Genomic DNA, 18,484 nt, shown 5'->3' with positions numbered 1-18,484 from the left:
ATTTCGGGTAGAAAAATACCTGAAGGCCTTTTTTCTTTAAAAAAAAAAAAAAAATTCCTGTTGGGTTTCCAGCGCAGCATTTGCCCATTTAAATGATACAAATCTACAGAGAGAGCCAGCCCTGCCCCAAAGAGCAGCCATGAGGTCCATGCCTGCTGTGCTCTGATCAGAACATGAGTAATATTAATTACGGCTTTTCCTTAATAGAAAACACAGGAAGAGAGAACAAACTGTTCCTAACTGCATTCAGTGGATTCAGTGTAAATTGCAAACAAGTTGGGTTCTTTCAGCAGACAGTCTTAAAAATAAGTGCTAAATTCCCCTATGCGAGATATTAAAGCATTCAGCAGAATTGCAGACTCAAACAGGCTCTGAAGAGAGGCCTCCCCATGGACACTGAATGACTTTCAGGTCATTTTGGAGCCCAGAGATCTGAGACTTCTCACATTTTATTTTTTCTCCCCGGTTTTGCTTTGATTTGCTGTATTTGTTACCACATTGCAGCTGTAATGCTGATACTGCAGAACTATCAGTCGAAAAGCAGCACGGATTGATAAAATAAGTAGAACCTTTTTAGATGCAAGACAAACTTTTTGGAAGTTTTATTGCTTTTAACAACCAATATTGATACACAACCTATCGGAACAAAGCATTCTAAGAAACAGATGATAAAAGGCCACCAGTGGGCCAGTAATGGCTGGTTTACCTGTGTGAACCTGACCAGACTCTGACATCCCCGCTCTGCCCCTCCAGCACGAGCTCCTGTCTTGGTTCACACTGTTGGTTGAACCTGGCTTCAAACCCAGGTGAATGGGCTGTGGCTGATCTGGGGCACTCTGCTCTCTCAGCTGTAGCCCACTGATGGGAGTGCTGATCCTGGCAGCATTATCTGCCATGGCCCTCCAAGGGCTGCAAGCACGCTCCATCTGCAGCTCCTCGCCCCATACAGTGCTCATGCTTCTGGGCATGGCAGGAGACAGGAGCTAGCTTGTCGCATTTAGTGTGCCATGTGCTTGGCCTCTGCATTACCTTCTTGGTAATTTGAATGATAGAATGGCTTGGGTTGAAAGGGACCTCAAAGATCATCAGGCTGCAACCCCCTGCCACAGGCAGGGCAGACAACCTCCATATCTAATTTGAACCGTTCACAAAATGAGCAGTGGTTTTGTCATTGGAGTTACTTGTAGGTAACACATAAGGACACCAAATGTGCCCCACATTGCAGTCACCAGAGATGGTTCTCTGCTCTCTGTGCATGGAAAGCACTTCTTGCTGCCTTCTGACCGTGAGGTGCAGCAGTGAGCGCTCCTCTGGGAGCACAGCATTGGTCAGGAATGCCAGTTCAAGTGAACGACGCTGTGGATTCCATTGGCGCAGTGTTGTTGCTTATCTCTATTTCTCCATTTATAGAATGCAAGTAGTCCTGAGAATTGGATGGATGATGTTTTTTATTTGGGTTTGAATTGTTGGACCAGATGACTTCTGTGGGTCCATTCCAGCTCAGGGTATTCTGTGTCTGTGCTTTATCAGAACGGCTCAGATCTCTTGAGCTGATGATGAAATGCAACGTTCTGTGCACATCTTGTGCTGCTGGAAGACCTTCAGATGGAATGAGACTTGGATGCCACGTCTCTGGTGGACACAGACAGTGGCTGGCTGGTCCTGGTTGTGGTTTTAGATAATCTTGTATGCAGGCCGGGTTGGGCGAACACAGCTGAACAAGGGGTGCGCCCTGTTGGTCTTCTCTTCTGGAATGCAGAGGCGCATCTTGTCCAGAAGGTGACCTGGCCAGAACCTGTTGCTCTTTTCTTTCTGATTCCTCTGATGAGAGCTGAGAAGAAAAAAAGGAAAAAAGAAAATAAAATGAGAATAAGAAAGAATGAAGCCTGTTTTATGAGCATAAACTTCTAGGCAATATGACCACTCTTACTCGTAATGGCAAAACTCCTCTGAAGCCTTCTTGTTTTTGCCTTCTTTGCCCAGGTTTCCAGCTGTACTTTTTGATGACCTGGACATGCTCAGAGCTGAGGACGTATCGGGAAGTCCTATGTTGTAGTATCCTCCAGGCTGCCTGATCTTCCTCAGATATCGTCCTTTTTTGATGGTTTTGTCTCCTGGGTGCAGCAGGCCTGTTGGCAAAGCACAGCCAATCTAGGTCACCTCTAGTTTATGTCTGTGATGCTGCCCTGGAGTGGTCACAGCTACTGTGTAAGGCAGGAATGTGTGGATGATGGCCCAGCGTGTGCTGAGAGGCCTCAGCAGCCCTAAGCAGCTTTGTGTGGGGCTTCTGCCTGCACTCTCTGCCCTGGGATCAGGAGCCCCATTTCAGTTGAGACCTCAGTTCAGCCACAGCCATGGCTCTGCCTGGCCATGGACCCACTGAACCTAACAGGGGCCTGACTTCCCAGTTTTGCCTTCCCTGTACCACTGCCATGAGTTTGCCTCATCATTTGTGCTCTTAGCTGAACCTGGCCATGATCTGGAGCGCTCTGCGCGCTCATCTACACTGATGGGATTGCTGATCCTAACCAGTCCTCCAAGGGCTGCAAGTATTCTCCAAAAGCAGCTCCCCTCCCCATACACTGGTGTTTCTGGGCAGGGGAAGGGACGAGCTTGTCAGATTCACCTCAGGCCCTGGGGGTTGCATTACCTCTCTGCAGCACTGACTCGGCGAGATGAATGTCACGCTCTTTGCACAGCTTGGAGGAATTCAGGTAACTCGCAGCCGCCTTGCTGCGGTACTGGTCGACCAGTGCACCCATGGCACTGCTTGTAGTTGATGGGAAGCAGTGCTCTTTAACAGTTAGCTCCCCAGATCTCTCCAGCTGAGATCTGATTGGGCTGCCCTTGCCCTGTAAGCAAAAGAAGGGCTCTGATTAGCATTCAGCACTGCGCTGGAGTTGCTCCATTCTCTTTGGAGAAGCTCCAGATGGGGATTAATCTCAAGAGGGTTTGGTTGCCACGTGAGCAGTACCTTTTTCACCTCTCGTCTCTGGACAGTTTTCTGTGTCCCGTCTCCAGATGGTTTTGGAGAGTCTGTCTTTTCATGGGCTGTTTGATGTGTTTGTGCTGGCTCAGCATGGACTGGGGTAACTTCTAAGGGTGTTAACTTCACTGGGGGCTTGGTAGGATCCATCTCTTTGGCTCTGCCCTCAACAGAACGTGGAGGTGTGGCAGATTTGCATGTGGCTTTATGGGGCTGAGTCTTTGCATCTGGAAGAGTTCAAAAAGAAAGCCCAGAGAAACCATGTTAGACAGTAGCAGAAGGAAACATCAGGGCTGACCAATGCTTGTAAGGCAAAGGACTTTGGCATTTTGTGCATTATAGCCCCCAGCAGATGCATCTCATGGAGACATTCCATAGTCTGAAAAGATACAGAGAGAGTTTCCCTGCCCAGTGTTCTCCTCTTACCCCCTTTGGTCTCTCTGGATTCTTTTTTCTTCATTTCCAGCCACTCATTTTGACTTTCCATTAGCTTTTCCACGGTCGTATATTTCCCACGGTTAGGGGCAGTCAAAAAGATGATCACATCCTCCAGCTCCTTTTCGTTGATGGGAATGTTTGCCTGACAACCAAAACAGAAAATGGCAGTGTGATCAATAAAACAACAAACAAGGCTGACCCCAGAGCAGGAGGCCACCGGGTGAGCTTTACGTGGGGTTACCAAACACTGACAAATGGACCGCTGTGCTGCTGCCCTCTGAATCAGAGAATAGCTGGGGTTGGAGGGGACTTCAGGGATCATCGAGTTCCAACTGCCCTGCCACAGGCAGGGTTGCCCACTGCCAGCCCTGCTGAGCTCTCGGCTTTTACTGTGCTAAGCTTCCCAGCCCCCTGGGTATCAAGAATATATTTTGTCATGGGCCAGACTATCAGAAAGTGTCTGAAGTGCTAAGCCCTAATCGACCTGAATGTGATCCTGACAACTCTTTACCACTGAAGCCTGTGGAAGGTGAGGGTCAGCATGAGCTGTTTATTGCTTTCCTGTGCCCTCCATACCTGCTTGATGATTTTAATGAAGTCTGCTTTCTTGATATTTCTGCCTTCCATGCCAGCTTTCTTGAAGATATTCACCAGCGTTGTCTTCCGTTTGCGCAGGAGGTTATGCAGTGCAATGAGAGCCTCGGGGTACGGTATGCAAGGAGGGGGCTGAGGCTTGCTGCTTGCTGGTGTTGTGTCCTGGAAAGGAATTGGAAAACACCCTGCCATCCCCACTGCCAGAATCACCACGCCAGGAGACGTGCGAGTGGCTGGGACAGAGCAGCATCGCTCTACTGATTAAGGCCACAGAGGATGCAGTGCAGTGATCCCAAGGCTGAAGTAACACAACATCTACTTACGCCCAGTTTATCAGTCACAGCTGCTTTGCGTTCAGCCCTTCTCTCTGCTCTGCGTAACTTTATGCGTTCCCAGACTCTCTCTTCCACCTGGCTCCGGGAAGATTTATTTCTCAGCCATTTCTCAATGTCTACAGAGCTTTCTAGCTGAGAAATGAATCGCTTCCTCTCCTGGATCCAAGCCGACAGCTTATCTGGATCATCTTCAGGATGAGAAATGACCACTGGAAAGGTGGGACTTCTTTTCTCCTGCCTTCCTTCTGCAGCTGGCACTTGTGGGAGAGGTCTAAAAAAACAACGAACAGACCAAGGGGAGTCGGTCTGAGTGCAGGAGGAATTTCTTCTCCATCCAGCCCTCTTCCTCAGCAGGATGAAGTCTCTTCATCCAACTGTCTTCCCACCAGCAGGTGGGGGATAACAGCACTGAGCTGTAATGCTCAGATGTGCCACCAAGGGAACGAGGGTTTTCTCTAAGGAAAGTTCAGGACACACAGCTCTTTGTCCCTCTTGATGGAATGAGGAACTGTGCCTTGTGCAATGACTGGCCATGCTGGCATCCCCCTTCCTGGCCTGATGTGGTCTCAAATACTGCATTACTTAGTGAAGGAAAAGGAGTCGTTACTGCCAAAGGCAGAAAAGATGGGCTAGAGCCATGAAGCCTGTTCATGTCCTCAGCATTACCAACAAAGAGGCTTTTCAGGAACTAAAGGAAGCATGAAGAAGCACCGCAGACAGATGCTGCTCTGCCTCCTTGGGACACGTTGATTGGAATGCTGCTTTGCTGAAAGAGCAGCATCAGTGCCAATGTCACGCAGGCACAAGAGCACTCCACTCAAATCCTTGACGACTGTCACCTGTCAGCAGGCTCCTCTTCACTGTCGCTCTCAGCTGAGGTTAATGTGCTGAGAGAAATGGTCCTTCGTAGTCTGCGTAGCTTGCAGAGAAGAGACTCTGTAAACAGGAAAGGAGAAAGGCTCTCAGAACTGCAGGCACAGAGCTGCATAACAGCACTCTGATTTCAGGAGCTGTTCTGATCCCCAGAACTTAAGACAGCGTTTGTAATTCCCAATGCTGAACTTCCTAGAAATTCACTCTCTCCAGCACAAACTCATAACGTGGAAGAGATGCACTGTGGGGCATGGAAGGCAGGGGGGACACACGTCCCATCTTGTTCCAAAGGTGTCTCTTGATGTTTACCAGAAGTTGTGGACAGAGGCACACAGAGTGCTGCCCCAGGCATCTCGTTGTACCACAGGCTCTAAGCAGCCACTGGGAAGGAGCACAGGGAGAGGCACAAACCTCTCAAGGATCAGTCATTAATGTTACCTTTTCTTTCAAGTAGCTTTTCCTCTGGCATTGGCATCGTAGCAAGCTGAGGAACCTCCTTGATCACAAACCTGGAAATAGGAAGAAGGTGCCATTCTGTGAAAAGGGCTCCTTTGCCAGATCAGTGCCAAGTATCTGTACAGACTAAATTATGTGCCCTAAACAGGAGCCAGTGAACAGTGCTGGCCTCAGGAACAGCTCAGCAGCCCCTCTTGACACAAGAAGGCATTTCAGAGGTAGTGAGATGGATGTGACTTTCACAACAAACGTGGAAACGCCACGGGCAGAGGACACGCATCATCTACTTTTGTTCCACGTTCTGAGAGATGCTTTCCATGTTGTGTTGAAAACGACAGCAATATTAGGATCTGCCTTTTGTTCAATGTTTTGGCAGTCTTGAGTGCAGAAAAGAGGTGGAGGAAACATCAGAGCATTGCCTAAATGTCTCTGCAGTGCAAACCAGTTCCCTCTGATTGGATGAATGGTAAAATGCAGGGCACAATCAGGAACGTTAAGTCCAAGCTTAGCAAAAGCAAGGAAAAAATGAGCTGCCAAACCGTTTGAAAGAGCCAAAATATGAGCTGAAACAACCAAATGTGAGCTGAGCACATCCAAACTTGCCCAGATAAGTTCCGGGAACAAATATACTCACTCTGGCAACAGGTGGACTTGGCCAAGTGGGCTCGGCAGGAGAGCAGTTTCTTTGTCCGAGACGACCCATCTTTTCTGCAAGTGACAGAAAGACCTGATGTGACTTCAGGGAAAGAATCTCAGTGCTCACAAAGGCTTTTCTACACGTGGAAGAATTCACTGTCTCTCAGGAAACTTCTTGACGAGTGCCTCAGCCTCTTGCCAAAGCAAGCTGCATGGCACATATTCTGATAGGATGAGGAGTGTTGCCAGCCTTACTGCAAGGACGGCGCTCAGCAGCTCAGCCAGCAGAGCAGCCACTTGTTCAGCACTGAACAAGGCAATGGAGCAAACACAATGGAAGGCCTGTCCTGAGTCCGGGTTTCTGGCTGCTGCTTTCATCATCAAACAGCTTTGGCCCCACCACTGCTTTGGCCTTTTTCCTCTTTGTGGTGAGGCTTTTCCAGGGCTATGCCCTGCCAGCAAAAATAAGACTGTGTTCATTCCCAGCACCTCTGAACTAGTGCAAATACAAGAAAGAACACAGAGACAGTTTTCACTGCTGCATGCCTAGCTCCAGTGGCCTGGCAGCTCACGGCTGGCAGCAGAGCTGGGTTCCCTGGCTTTGTACAGGATTTCAAACCCGCTGTAAGAAGTGCAGGAAAAAACCAAAACACTTACATTGAAAAGCTTTTGTACCAGGTATGTAGACGTGTTAAGATGCAGTAAAAAGTCTTCACAGAATGTCATTTCCACCTGCTCCGCTCGGATTGCGAGAGTGCCGATGTCCTTGAATGTGAAGTCTGCATCTTCTCCATTTGTTAGGATGTGGTAGAAGTACTCCAAGGTCTCCAACAGACAGCCCTGCACTGTTTGCTGAGAATAGGAGCTGTGCAGGCGTATGGTCTCACAGTTCAGCTCCGCTATCTCACTGTCAGCTGGAAAAGAGGAACAAGGTGACTGAGTCACACAGCAGCTGAGCAGATGCAGGTAACACACCAGGAGCTTCTGGTTTAAGTGCACTGCCAGAGTGCTGTCTTAACCACCAAGGATTGCAAATTAGGATAAGTGAGCAAATGTATTTAAGCCAAATTTTTGCTTAATTAGTCTTACCAGGCAAGCGTATCGGAAAGTATTTGAAATCCCGGATCTGTGTAACAGCCTTGGACAGCAAAAACAGCGGTCTCTGAAACGTGAGGATCTTGCCATCCTCAAGGGCTTGCCATTTTTGAATCCAAAATGTCCCCAGTCCGGTGACGCTGACAGCCGGAGGCTGGAACAAAAAGGAGAAGGACAGAGTGAGGACTTGTGGCAGCTTGCAGAGGGGTGTCCCATGGCTTCCCCACTCCTAATGCAGAACACTGAGACGGGGGGGCTGGAAAAGACAGGCACTTGGACACATTCTTTCCCTTTCCTTTGCTCTCCAAGCATCCCCAGTTGTGTGTGTGCTCTGCACTCTAGGAGCGAGGAACAGAGAAGCAAATTGGGAATACTTTTGGGTGCTATTATTTGCATTACTGTATTTGGCATAGGTACTGTACTTCTAACTATTTTAATATCTTCAGTGATTGAAGGAAGTGGTCTTTGGCACATCTGTGGCACGTCTGTATGTGGAAGAGCAAGGGCACTTGTTGGTCTAGGGCTACCTGGACTATTGCAGCCATTGGGCAAGGGGAGGCCGTTGGGCAAGGGGAGGGGTAGGGTGCAGTCCCACCTTTTTCAGCAGGAGCAATTGCTGAACACGCTTGAAAACACTGTTCCAAATGGAAGTGACATCTGCAATGCAAGAAGAGACACAGAATGCTTTAAGTCAGCAAGTTTGTGGCCTGTTAGCACGTTTCTAAACAAGGAGATGGCAAGTGTGATCTACCACAGCTCCTGGGGTAAATTCATCCATGACATGGACTGAATTTTGGATAGACTTCGGACTAAAAGTACTGGGAGAGGTCTACAGCTCAGGAGCAAATAGATCTCCTGAGTTGTCCCAAATGCCTTACCATTGGTGGAAAGCTTCTTGAGTGTGGGAAACGTGACTGTGCTGCAGCCATCAGTCTCGTTCCAATGCTCGATGTTAGTGATCAGCTCTAGCAGGCCGACCATGCTCTTGCTTCAGGTGGGCACGTGAAGCTAAAGAACGAAAGGTTTCTGATGTTTCCTACCAGGAAACACTTCTGATACCCTTCTCTGTCCTTCGCCGAATAGCTCTCTTCTCCTTTATCCTCTGAGGTACAAGAGACTCCTTGTGTCCTCTAGAGAAAACTGGATGCGAGGGCAACTCTGCGACTGCCAGAAGGCACTGAGTGGGGCCTGAGCCAACACTGATGTAGAGGCTTCTGTCCCTTTGTGATCTCAGATGATGACACAAAGGGGAACAGGGTGTGCCATGGAACGCTGGGAGCTGGGCAGCACCCGCCCATGGGCTGCAGGCTGGAGCTGCAGCCAACAGAAATCCCCTCAGGCAGGGGCACCTCTGAGGATGGATCGAGCCACATGTTTTCCTTTGGATGCGTTCTGGGGTCAGATTATGACCTTCAGAGTGAGCAGCGTTAGGGTTTGGCCTGGTCCAGGTGATGAGGGCACACCTCATGACTCTAGGCCGCTACTAATGAAGTGCCGATTCTGATTACTGATATCCTGCTGATACTGATATCCTGCACTGCTTACAAAAGTCTGCGAAATAATAAAGCCTTCATTACAGCTCCATCTGCGTGGCAGTCATTGCGTCTGCGACTCCTAAGAACCCCAAGGTCCATCCCAGGGGGTCAGACGACACCTGAGACCCTCACGAAACGAATCGAGGGCATTTGGTCACACTCGGTGAGAAAGTAAAGACGCTGGGAAACAGCAAACCGGGCACTGGGCGCTGTGGCGCTCCTCGCTTAGGCCGGGCCTGAACAAGGCTGGGCCGCGTTCGTAGCCCTGAAGTGGGAGGTCCGCCACGTCTCTGGTCCCGCCCCGCTCCACCTCGCTTGCCCGCTGTCGGTTCTCGGCCTTCCCTCCCGTCTGTCCATGGAGGGCCTGGTCCATCTGGCGTGAGAGAAATCGCGCGGTGTCGAGCGTGCGCCGTCGTTATGGCAACGGCCGGAAGTGACGTTGCGGCGCCGCGCGTTGGCCGGAAATGACGCTGCGGTTCGCGCGGAGGCGGTGGAGCCGGGCCGGAGCCATGTCAGCGGGAGGCGGCGGGCAGCGCGACGCTGGGACCGCGGGCGGGTGAGGCCGGGGGCTGCGGGCGCTGCGGCGGGGAGGCCTCGGGGCGGCGGTTCCGCGGAGCGACGGGCGCCGGGCCTCCAACGGGCGGGCGTTGAAGGCACTCCTCGATCTGCTCCGCTTGCAGGCGGCGCAGCAAATGGGATCAGCCCGGCCCGGCCCCCGCCTTCCTTCTCTCTGGCGCGGCTCCGCTGCCCGGCCGGCCTTTCCCCGGCGGCGGAGATGGCGGCACCGCCGTGGGGGTCTCCGAGAGCTCCGCGGCTCCGTCGGGGGCTCTGGATGCGGCCGCGGCTGTGGCAGCGAAGATCAACGCGATGTTAATGGCCAAAGGGAAGCTGAAGCCGGCGCCTAACGCGGCGGATAAGGTGAGAGAGGGGCGGGGGGAGCGCTGGGCCCCGGGAGGGGGTTAGGGCGATCTGCTGTTTTCTCAAGTAGTTTTCAGGAATACGTGGGAAAAGTGGAGTGGGGCGTAAGGCAACAACGGGGGAGGTTATTTATGTTTTCAGTCTGATAGGGTGGCACAGCTGCGTGTTCTGAGAGTTCCACATTTGAAGCGGTCTGAGAGCAAGCAGTGGTTTTGTCATTGGAGTTATTTGTAGGTAACACGTAAGGACACCAAATGTGCCCCACATTGCAGTCACCAGAGATGGTTCTCTGCTCTCTGTGCATGGAAAGCACTTCTTGCTGCCTTCTGACCGTGAGGTGCAGCAGTGAGCGCTCCTCTGGGAGCACAGCATTGGTCAGGAATGCCAGTCCAAGTGAACGACGCTGTGGATTCCATTGGCGCAGTGTTGTTGCTCGTCTCTATGTCTATTTCTCCTTTTGCAGAGCTCCAGTACTAATTATTACCTCAAAATCTCCTGAAAATAAATCTAATAATGTTTATCACTTGATTTTGAAGCTGTGGGGTGTTAAGTGATTAAAATTTTCGTTTTAAAGCACTTCCTGTGAATAATTTTATGGATTTGAGGGTTCAACAGATGTAACAGGAAATTAAAATGGCTGCTCACCCAACCTGGACCTGTAGGCTCTGTTTGCTTATTACTTGGTTTTCCAACCACCGGTCTTTGCAACGCTTGTTTTTGAAGCTGCAGGCTCTGGGGAAAGGCCCGGCCACAAATAAAAGCAAAGATGACCTCGTGGTGGCAGAGGTGGAAATCAACGACGTGCCCCTCACATGCAGAAACCTCCTGACGAGGGGGCAGACGCAGGATGAGGTACGTTCAGGAGCTGGATCTGCATTCTTTGGCTTGGCAGCTCGAGGTCTGCGTCTTTGTTGAGGTTAAAAGAGCTTGTGGCAACGTGTGTTCAGCTTTCTGTTACGAAAACAGTGTTTTCTAAGGTGCTTTGTTTAGTGGTTGGTGGGTTTGTTCAGTATTGCCTCCTGTCATGAGGTGAGGCAGCACAGCCAGTGTTCTTCAGCAGCACTGTTCATTCTCTTACATTCTCTTAATAACATTTTCTAGTCTCTTTGTAAGGCAACTTAACTTGAACTGCTTTGAAGCTGTGTGTGTTCTTGTTATCACTAAGCTTTTCTGTTTTCTTAATTGCTTTCAGATAAGTCGACTGAGTGGAGCTGCTGTCTCTACTCGAGGGCGGTTCATGACTGCAGAGGAGAAAGCAAAAGTGGGACCTGGGTTTGTATTTCTGCTTTGTCTGCAGTTGGGTGTTGAAGTGACGAGGTTCTCACTCTGTTATGTCATGGGATGTTTGATGTTTTCTCCCTAGAGATCGCCCTCTGTATCTTCATGTCCAGGGTCAGACAAGGGAGCTGGTTGACAGTAAGTGTGCCAAGCATTCCACTTCTCGTGCTCCTTATTGGCAACGTGTTCAGGCAGTCTTGGGTTTTGTTGTGGCTGATGGGGATTTGCACTGTAAATAATCTGTGTTGATCAGCATAATGCGAAAGCACCAGTGCTTCACTGTGAGGTTTGTGGATCCTGAAGGGGAGCAGACAGAGGGCAGTTAACAGCCATCAGTTTAATGGGGAGGTGCTCGTGTTTCTGGGGGTGGCTGAGCACTGAGATGTCCACCAACCCCTTTGGAGCCGTGGCCATGAGCTTACCAGCAGAAATAACAACTCATCACATACCAGGATGCAGCAGCAGAGCAGTTTCTCACGAGGAACTTCCTTCTGCATGCAGAAGCTGAAGGCATTTTGCTCATGTTCTCAAGCTAACCGTAGAGCTGCCCACCTGTATTTACCTCCTACAGCCAGCAGTTTTTCTTACCTTGCTCATTCGTGCAGTTGTGAATTCAGAGCAGGGTTAGGGATGTTTTTGTCATGTTTGCTTCCCCGTTGGGCATGAGGACATCTCTTAGTGCTGGCATGGTGCGCCACATCTGTTGTGTTTACCAAAAGATGAATATCTGTGTATCCTGTCAGCACAGATGATTTTGTGGGGAGCGCTGGGGGCTGTTAGGAACTTCCCACTGCTGAAATACAAGTGGATTTCATATCCTGTTCACTAGGAGCTGTTAATCGTATTAAGGAGATAATTACTAATGGAGTAGTGAAGGCTGCCACAGGTTCCAGTCCAACATTCAATGGAGCTACAGTGACTGTGTACCACCAGCCAGCCCCCATCGCTCAGATGTCTCCAGCAGTTGGTCAGAAGCCTCCATTCCAGTCAGGGGTGAGTGATTGGTTCGTGACTTTAATTAGTTAATTACAAGTATGCTTGTCACGTGCTGCTTATGGAGAGAAATAAATGCTTATGGGGCCGTGGTGGGAACTGGAGGACTGGTCAGACTGAGTCTGAAGGGTGAGGCTCAGGTGACAGTGATCTCCTAGAAGAAAAGGGATGGAGAGAGCAGTCCTATGGAGAGGAAGGCAAAGGGCCCACTGTGCCATCCAACACTGAGCGTTCTGACTTGACTTCTGGCCTCTAGTGAAAGCAACATCCTCATCCTAAGAGTGAAACAGTCAGCTTTTACTTCTACATTCACAGATGCATTACGTTCAGGACAAATTATTTGTCGGTCTGGAGCATGCTGTACCTACATTTAATGTGAAGGAGAAGGTGGAAGGGCCCGGCTGCTCCTATCTGCAGCACATTCAGATTGAAACAGGTGCCAAAGTCTTCCTTCGTGGAAAAGGCTCGGGTTGCATCGAGCCAGCATCAGGCAGAGAAGCTTTTGAACCCATGTACATCTACATCAGGTATGCTGAGGCTCCCTAAAACGCAAACGTCTGGCAGCAGGTTGCTGTGAAGGAAGAGCTGCCCAGGTCAGTATAAATGTTTGTGCTTATGGATTTTTCTTTTTGTTTTCAGTCACCCAAAGCCAGAAGGTTTGGCAGCTGCTAAAAAGCTGTGTGAAAATCTGTTGCAAACCGTGAGTAGCTCTTATGAGTTTCAGAGTTCATCTTGCTTTAGCTTTAAACAATGTCCAGAGGCACACAGTCTCTTTCTCCTAAAGAGATTCTTATGGTTGGCACCAGAAGAATGTTCTTGATCTCTCAAACGTGTGAAATTCATTTCTCAGTCTTTTTAACTTGAATGCAGCAAAGCAGAGTACTGAAAAGAGAGTAAACTCCTGTCAGACAGAGCCTTTCTGCAGCCCATATCCAAGGACAAATATTGACAAACACGTCTGGGAGCTTTTAGATGCTTTAAGTGTTTTGTTTTTAACAAAGCAGCTCCCTTGCCATGCTGTATATCCTCTGAAAGGCTTTCCTGCATTTTACACAACTGTGACTCAGGCCAGCAGGATGAGTGGTTTGTTCCACTTTTCTTTTGTTTTGGTAGGTTTTGCTTTGAATTCCTGATCTTTTTTCAGCTTTCATGTTTGGATTCTTGCTGTGCCTTTGTGTGCAGCGTGTCCTGCAGTCAAAGTTCCCTTGTGGTTTTATGAGCAGGCAGCTGCCCTTTGCCTGCGAGATTGCGGTGTGGGAATCGGATGCTCACTTTCTCACCTCTGAACGTCCTTTGCAGGTCCATGCTGAATACTCCCGGTTTGTGAATCAGATAACGACAGCTGTACCTTTGGCAGGTAACGTTGGCAAGACTGAAACCTTTGGTGTTGTGTTTTGTGGAGCTGGGTTTGGCGGAAGGCCTTTGTGGAAGTCTTTGTGTTTTGCTCCTTGTGTCGAAAGCAGCCGTGTTTCCTTTACCCTTTGTAACTAGTTCACTGCTTTTGTGACTCTTGGCTGCATTAACGATGGCCCTTTTTTCCTCCTCTTGTCTCTGCAGGCTTTGCACAGCCTGCTGCTATCAACAGCGTTCCTTCTCAGCCATCATATTACCCTTCCAATGGATATCAGTCTGGTTATCCTGTCGTTCCCCCTCCCCAGCAACCGGTTCAGCCTCCATATGCTGTTCCAGGCATAGTTCCACCCGCAGTGCCAATGGCCCCAGGCGTCCTCACAACGCTTCCTGCAGGAGTTCCACCTGTGCCGACGCAGTATCCAATATCTCAAGTTCAGCCTCCAGCCAGCACTGGGCAGGTACTGCTAAGATGAACGATTTGCCTCCTAGCTGTCGGCTTCCTCAGCTGTTTCTTTGCTAACAATGACGTACTTGAAGTCCTTCCAGATGGGGAACAACTTGGGGCACACAGAGCCGATATCTGGGGTTGTTGCTTTGATGCTTTTGGCCAAGCAACTCATTTTTTCGTATGACAGTTTCAGGCTGCGTTTCTTTTCGTGCTGCACCCTGCTAACATGAGGGGTGATGCAGGGAGGTGTCACCCATTGATGCAAAATGTTACTGTAGGCATTGCGGGTGCAGGGAGCCTGAGCTGCAGGCAGTGATTACTTAGAGCTGGGAGCATTCTGCAATGCAGGTACTTGTCTTCTAAATTATGCACTTCCTTTTCACCTCTCAGGTTCCGCAAAGAGAAATTGGTTGCGTTTTTTGATCCTCTGTGTGAAACCTCACGTGGAATTGACTTGATCATATGCACATGAAGCATTATCTTCTTTGTTTTTAATTTCTGCATGCCAGAGTCCACTGAGCGCTCCTTTCCTTCCTGCTGCTGCCCCGGTCAAAACAAGCCTGCCAGCTGGTACGCAGCCACAAGTCCAGGCCCATCCCCAAGGCCAAAAGAGGCGTTTCACCGAGGAGCTGCCCGATGAGAGGGAGTCAGGACTGCTGGGATATCAGGTGGAATAAAATCAGCAATTTTACTTCATTCGACAAAATGGAACTTGGCTGGAGAGAGGGATGGTTGTTAGCAAAGTCTATGTGCGAAAATTCAGACAGGCCCTCGGGCAGGCAGCAGCGATGGCTGCAAACATTGAGACCACGCTTCCATTTCTTTGAGCCGATGCTCTGCTCTCAGGCTGGGCTGTCCGATGCGTTGGCAGCTTGCTTTCCATGCCTGTGTTCTTTCCTGAAGAGCAGCAGTGCATTCAGGTCGAAGAGATGGCAGCAGCGTGTGCCTGGTTAGGTGACAGTGAGATGATTTGTTATTGGCTTTTTTTTTAATCCCTATTTGTTTTATTGTGGGTCTTTTGGATGGGCTTCTGTAGAGGGAGGGGAGGTGGGTGTAATGTCTGTGTTTTCCCATTCCCCTTTCTTGCAGGCAGCGCTTGGGAGGATTTCTAGAATCCCAGTGTTGAAAGTGACTGTTGGTTCATTTTAGACAGCAAAAGTTGCTGAGTTTATGTTAAATAACGGAGCTTTTCATCAGGCTTCTATGTGAGAAATTGCAGGTTCTGCAAATGCTCATAGGCAGTACCCATTAATAAAAGCTTGGTCTGGAGAAAATAAAGATCTGCTTAAGCATCAGATCTTGTTAACATGTGTCAAGCACAGTTTACTGTGGCATGAGGCCTCTAAGTACTCAGAATGAGCTGATTAGAGGCAATGAGTCAAACCAGGAACAAACAGCTGTCATCACTGTCCTGCAGAACGGGGATGGTGGACGGGGTGCTGGAGTGGCTTCCACAGCAGAGTCAGGAAGGTTTTTACAACTTCACCCTCAGTATTTGTAGGAAAAAAGAAAAAAAAAGCATTGTACTGAACAGAGGTGATTAGTGGCTGCTCCTAATAGTTGGCAATATGCTCTGAAAAGTTGGGTTTCCTATCAGTATCATTAAGGAGCTGTAGCTTGTGTTGTAGTGGTAGATTTGCTAATGCCGTGTGTTTTTCTGCTCATAGCATGGACCCATTCATATGACTAATTTAGGTACAGGCTTCTCCAGTCAGAGCGAAATCGATGGAGCCGGGTCGAAGTCAGCAAGTTCCTCAGGAAAGGAGAGAGAGAGGGACAGGTATGGGACGAGCCCTGCGCTGCCTGCTGGCTCCTCTGTTCGTTTCTGTCCTTCTTAAGGGGCGCAGAGCCCAGCTGAGAGTTAATGGCAAGGACTGCGTTTCGGATTCGGTCGCTGTTATCTTTGTGCTTGCTCTTAAGAAATAAATAGAAGGTAATGAAGGCTTGCTTGTGTTTGAACAGGCAGTTGATGCCTCCACCAGCTTTTCCTGTCACTGGGATGAAATCAGAATCTGAAGAAAGAAATGGTGTGGGGTCTTTACCAGGCAGCCATGGTGAGTGCAACGAGTGGAACCTGTTTGTCGGTGGAGTTTGCGGTGGTCTTAACACTCATTTAGATTGGCGATTGTTTTTTGTGTCCTTTTTACTGCGTGCAGTAGAAGGGAGATCATTGCCCCGTTCTGAAATCACTGGTTGTGCTTTAATAAACGCCTCTGTGAATGGTGAGGGTGTGATGAAGGCAGGAGGGCTGAGCTTTGACCCACAGTCAGCACAATCTCCTGGGCTCGCTCTGTAACAGATGTCATGGCTTTACGTTGTGCACAGCTATCTCTAGGAGCACTGAGGAGTGTCAGTTATGGTTCAGGTGTGTATTTACAGACACGAGTTCTGTCACCCTGTCTGCAGACAGGAGCGTTGTTAGCTTTCATCCTCTCTCAGGGCTGTCACACATCGGCTGTTTGCAGCTTGGTAAAACATGGGATCGCTTTAACTCCTGGTAGTTTAGTGCCTTCCATACCAGTCTGCAGGTACAAACCACGTTAGTTTGTCTAACCTTAGTTTTTCTGCAGTATTGCTCCCAGAGGTTGTTCTCCTGCTAGCTTTCTTTTGAGCAAAAGTTCTACTTTTCTGTACGTGTTGATCTCTAAAACGGTGCGATTGCCATCACTTTGACCCGTTTGCTAACTTGACCTTTCTTGTGTGTTTCTTTCTTCTTTCTCTGTTCTCTTACATGGTTCTGATGGATCACATGTGCTGTTGCTGCTGCTGTTTCGTGTGGCCTTCGACCTTGGATGACCATTGGCCTTGTGACCTCAAAATGGTGTCCAACTAACGATTTACAATTAACATCTTTTTTATTAACTTGTTTTGGGGCATTTTATCTCTCTCTATTTTTATTTTTCCTTCTTGGGGGCTGGGGGGATTGTTCTGTTTTTTTTCCCCCCCCTCCCCCTAGATCATCAAGCAAAGAAGATGAAAACATCCGAGAAGGGCTTTGGATTGGTGGCATATGCTGGAGATTCATCAGATGAAGAGGAGGAACACGGTGGCCATAAAAATGCAAGTACTTTTTCACAGGGGTGGAGTTTGGGATACCAGTATCCTTCCTCACAACAGCGAGCCAAACAACAGATGCCATTTTGGATGGCACCGTAAAAGCTACAGAACTGTCTTCATTCATCTCTTTATTATTATTTTTTTTCCTCTAGCAATAATGCATGTATATTACAAAAAGAACTTTGCAAATATGCATTGTTTTTACATTTGCAGAAGCTAAAGGTTCAGTATTCCGCCTTGAAAGGGCTCCATTATTTTTAAACTCTTTATTTCTGCAGTGAATTTGTCATCTATGAAAACCATTTGAAATAGCATTTGGACAGGGCCGGTCCCTCACAGCGTGGGGGAGGTTCTGGAAAGAGAAACCTGTCCTCTGTTTCCCTTTAAAAACAAAAAAGGAAGCTGTCAGCCACGCTGACTTCACCACCCATCTGGTGTTGTATTTTATTCAGTGCTTCTGCTGTCAGCCCGTGCTCACGGTCCCGTTAATGGTGACTGTGTGGATGCAATGTTTGGACTTTCAACAAAGGAAAGCAGCGTCCGATAGTTCACAGAAATTTGCTGGGTTGCGTTTCTTGAAGTTGATAATTTTGCTTTTACTTTAAGCATCTCCTGTTGTAACTCCACGTTGTGTTTTCTTTGCAATGTGGTTTCTCTAACCCCATGACTTCTGGTTCCAGCCAAGTGCTTGGGGGGGGGGGGTTGTTTTGTCCTTTGTGGGTTCATCCTGCTGCTGCCCCCGGCTGCCAGCTGCCCCCCCACCTCCAGCAATCCCTGCCTCCTTCATTCTGCTCAGCAGTTCGTATGGGACCTGCAGGTTCTCCAAGCTTCTCCCACTCTCTTAACTCACTTTGATTCCACCCCGTTCTGTTTCACGGTGCTCGACAAAGGAGGAGAGGCACAGAGCCGTGCCTGCAGGCGCCGCTCCCGCTGTGAAGCACGGGGAGCGGAGTGTGAATATCTTTATGGACACAAAGCACGACGTGGCGGTGGTGGCAGGGCAGGGTGCTGCACAGCTGCTGGGCTGTGGGACGCCATCAGCTCCCGGAGCAGCACTGGTAGCTCCCTGGCGCTGGGAGTGGCTGGCACCTTTGTACAAACATTGACTTTCCTACGTCTTGTAAATACTTGAGACCCGTGCTTTCGTTATAAATAAATGTATAAATGCTGTATAAACGCGCTGCTGCTCGCGGCTTTGTTGTGAGCTGCGCCTTTAACTCCCGTTTCGCAATCGGGAATGGTTCCAAGTCAGGGAGGGGCGAGGCCGAGGAGGGTCGCGGTCATGTGACCATGTGGGCGTGGCTATATGGGGGCGGTCTTTCTTTGGCGCGGCCCCGCCGCCATTTTGAGGTCGCCGCCTGAGCTCGGCGCCGGGCCGCGCGGTTGCGGCGGCGTGAAACGCGTCACGGAGCGGCCTGAGGTGAGCGAGGAGCGGAGCGGCCGGGCCGCGCTGAGGGCCGTTGGGCTCACGCTGCTTTCCTCACCCTCA

At 49.5% G+C, this 18,484-nt stretch overlaps 2 protein-coding genes and 1 non-coding gene across 3 annotated transcripts; 2 read left to right on the top strand and 1 right to left on the bottom strand.

Annotated features, from left to right (window-relative positions):
• Positions 1-625: 625 nt before the first annotated feature.
• On the bottom strand, positions 626-9,124 carry LOC122171102 (EF-hand calcium-binding domain-containing protein 12-like). The gene is made up of 14 exons (XM_042838470.1): positions 8,292-9,124; positions 8,009-8,070; positions 7,408-7,567; positions 6,976-7,232; positions 6,317-6,390; positions 5,665-5,735; positions 5,193-5,289; positions 4,342-4,624; positions 4,001-4,180; positions 3,413-3,566; positions 2,975-3,213; positions 2,651-2,852; positions 1,931-2,129; positions 626-1,831 (listed from the first exon to the last, which is right to left on the bottom strand). Exons 1-14 carry the CDS (start codon positions 8,392-8,394, stop codon positions 1,675-1,677), a joined length of 2,238 nt encoding a protein of 745 aa, XP_042694404.1. The 5' UTR covers positions 8,395-9,124; the 3' UTR covers positions 626-1,674.
• Positions 9,125-9,457: 333 nt separating this feature from the next.
• KHDC4 (KH domain containing 4, pre-mRNA splicing factor) lies at positions 9,458-18,167 on the top strand. Its single transcript, XM_042838471.1, has 14 exons — positions 9,458-9,504; positions 9,629-9,866; positions 10,590-10,718; positions 11,059-11,138; positions 11,230-11,282; positions 11,974-12,137; positions 12,453-12,664; positions 12,777-12,837; positions 13,437-13,494; positions 13,695-13,948; positions 14,448-14,606; positions 15,606-15,718; positions 15,901-15,992; positions 16,895-18,167. The coding sequence occupies exons 1-14, from the start codon at positions 9,458-9,460 to the stop codon at positions 17,092-17,094; spliced, it is 1,860 nt and encodes a 619-aa protein (XP_042694405.1). The 3' UTR covers positions 17,095-18,167.
• On the top strand, positions 12,236-12,364 carry LOC122171116. Its single transcript, XR_006171907.1, has one exon.
• Positions 18,168-18,484: the final 317 nt, after the last annotated feature.

Source organism: Centrocercus urophasianus, unplaced genomic scaffold (assembly GCF_019232065.1).
Source record: "Centrocercus urophasianus isolate 14NV4802_14NV808 unplaced genomic scaffold, USGS_Curo_1.0 seq_806, whole genome shotgun sequence".
NCBI lineage: Eukaryota > Metazoa > Chordata > Aves > Galliformes > Phasianidae > Centrocercus > Centrocercus urophasianus.
The sequence above is the reverse complement of the archived record's forward strand: the minus strand, read 5'-3'. Positions and strand labels throughout refer to the sequence as shown.

Excerpts from the sequence above, each read along its gene's own strand:
- LOC122171102 (XM_042838470.1), bottom strand. The coding sequence starts at position 8,394 with ATGGTCGGCCTGCTAGAGCTGATCACTAACATCGAGCATTGGAACGAG. Across the intron at positions 2,853-2,974 it reads AGAGACGAGAGGTGAAAAAG|GGCAAGGGCAGCCCAATCAG; the intron begins GTACTGCTCACG and ends TTTTGCTTACAG. Across the intron at positions 2,130-2,650 it reads CGAGTCAGTGCTGCAGAGAG|GCCTGCTGCACCCAGGAGAC; the intron begins GTAATGCAACCC and ends CTTTGCCAACAG.
- KHDC4 (XM_042838471.1), top strand. The coding sequence starts at position 9,458 with ATGTCAGCGGGAGGCGGCGGGCAGCGCGACGCTGGGACCGCGGGCGG. Across the intron at positions 12,665-12,776 it reads CCCATGTACATCTACATCAG|TCACCCAAAGCCAGAAGGTT; the intron begins GTATGCTGAGGC and ends TTTTGTTTTCAG. Across the intron at positions 14,607-15,605 it reads CAGGACTGCTGGGATATCAG|CATGGACCCATTCATATGAC; the intron begins GTGGAATAAAAT and ends TTCTGCTCATAG.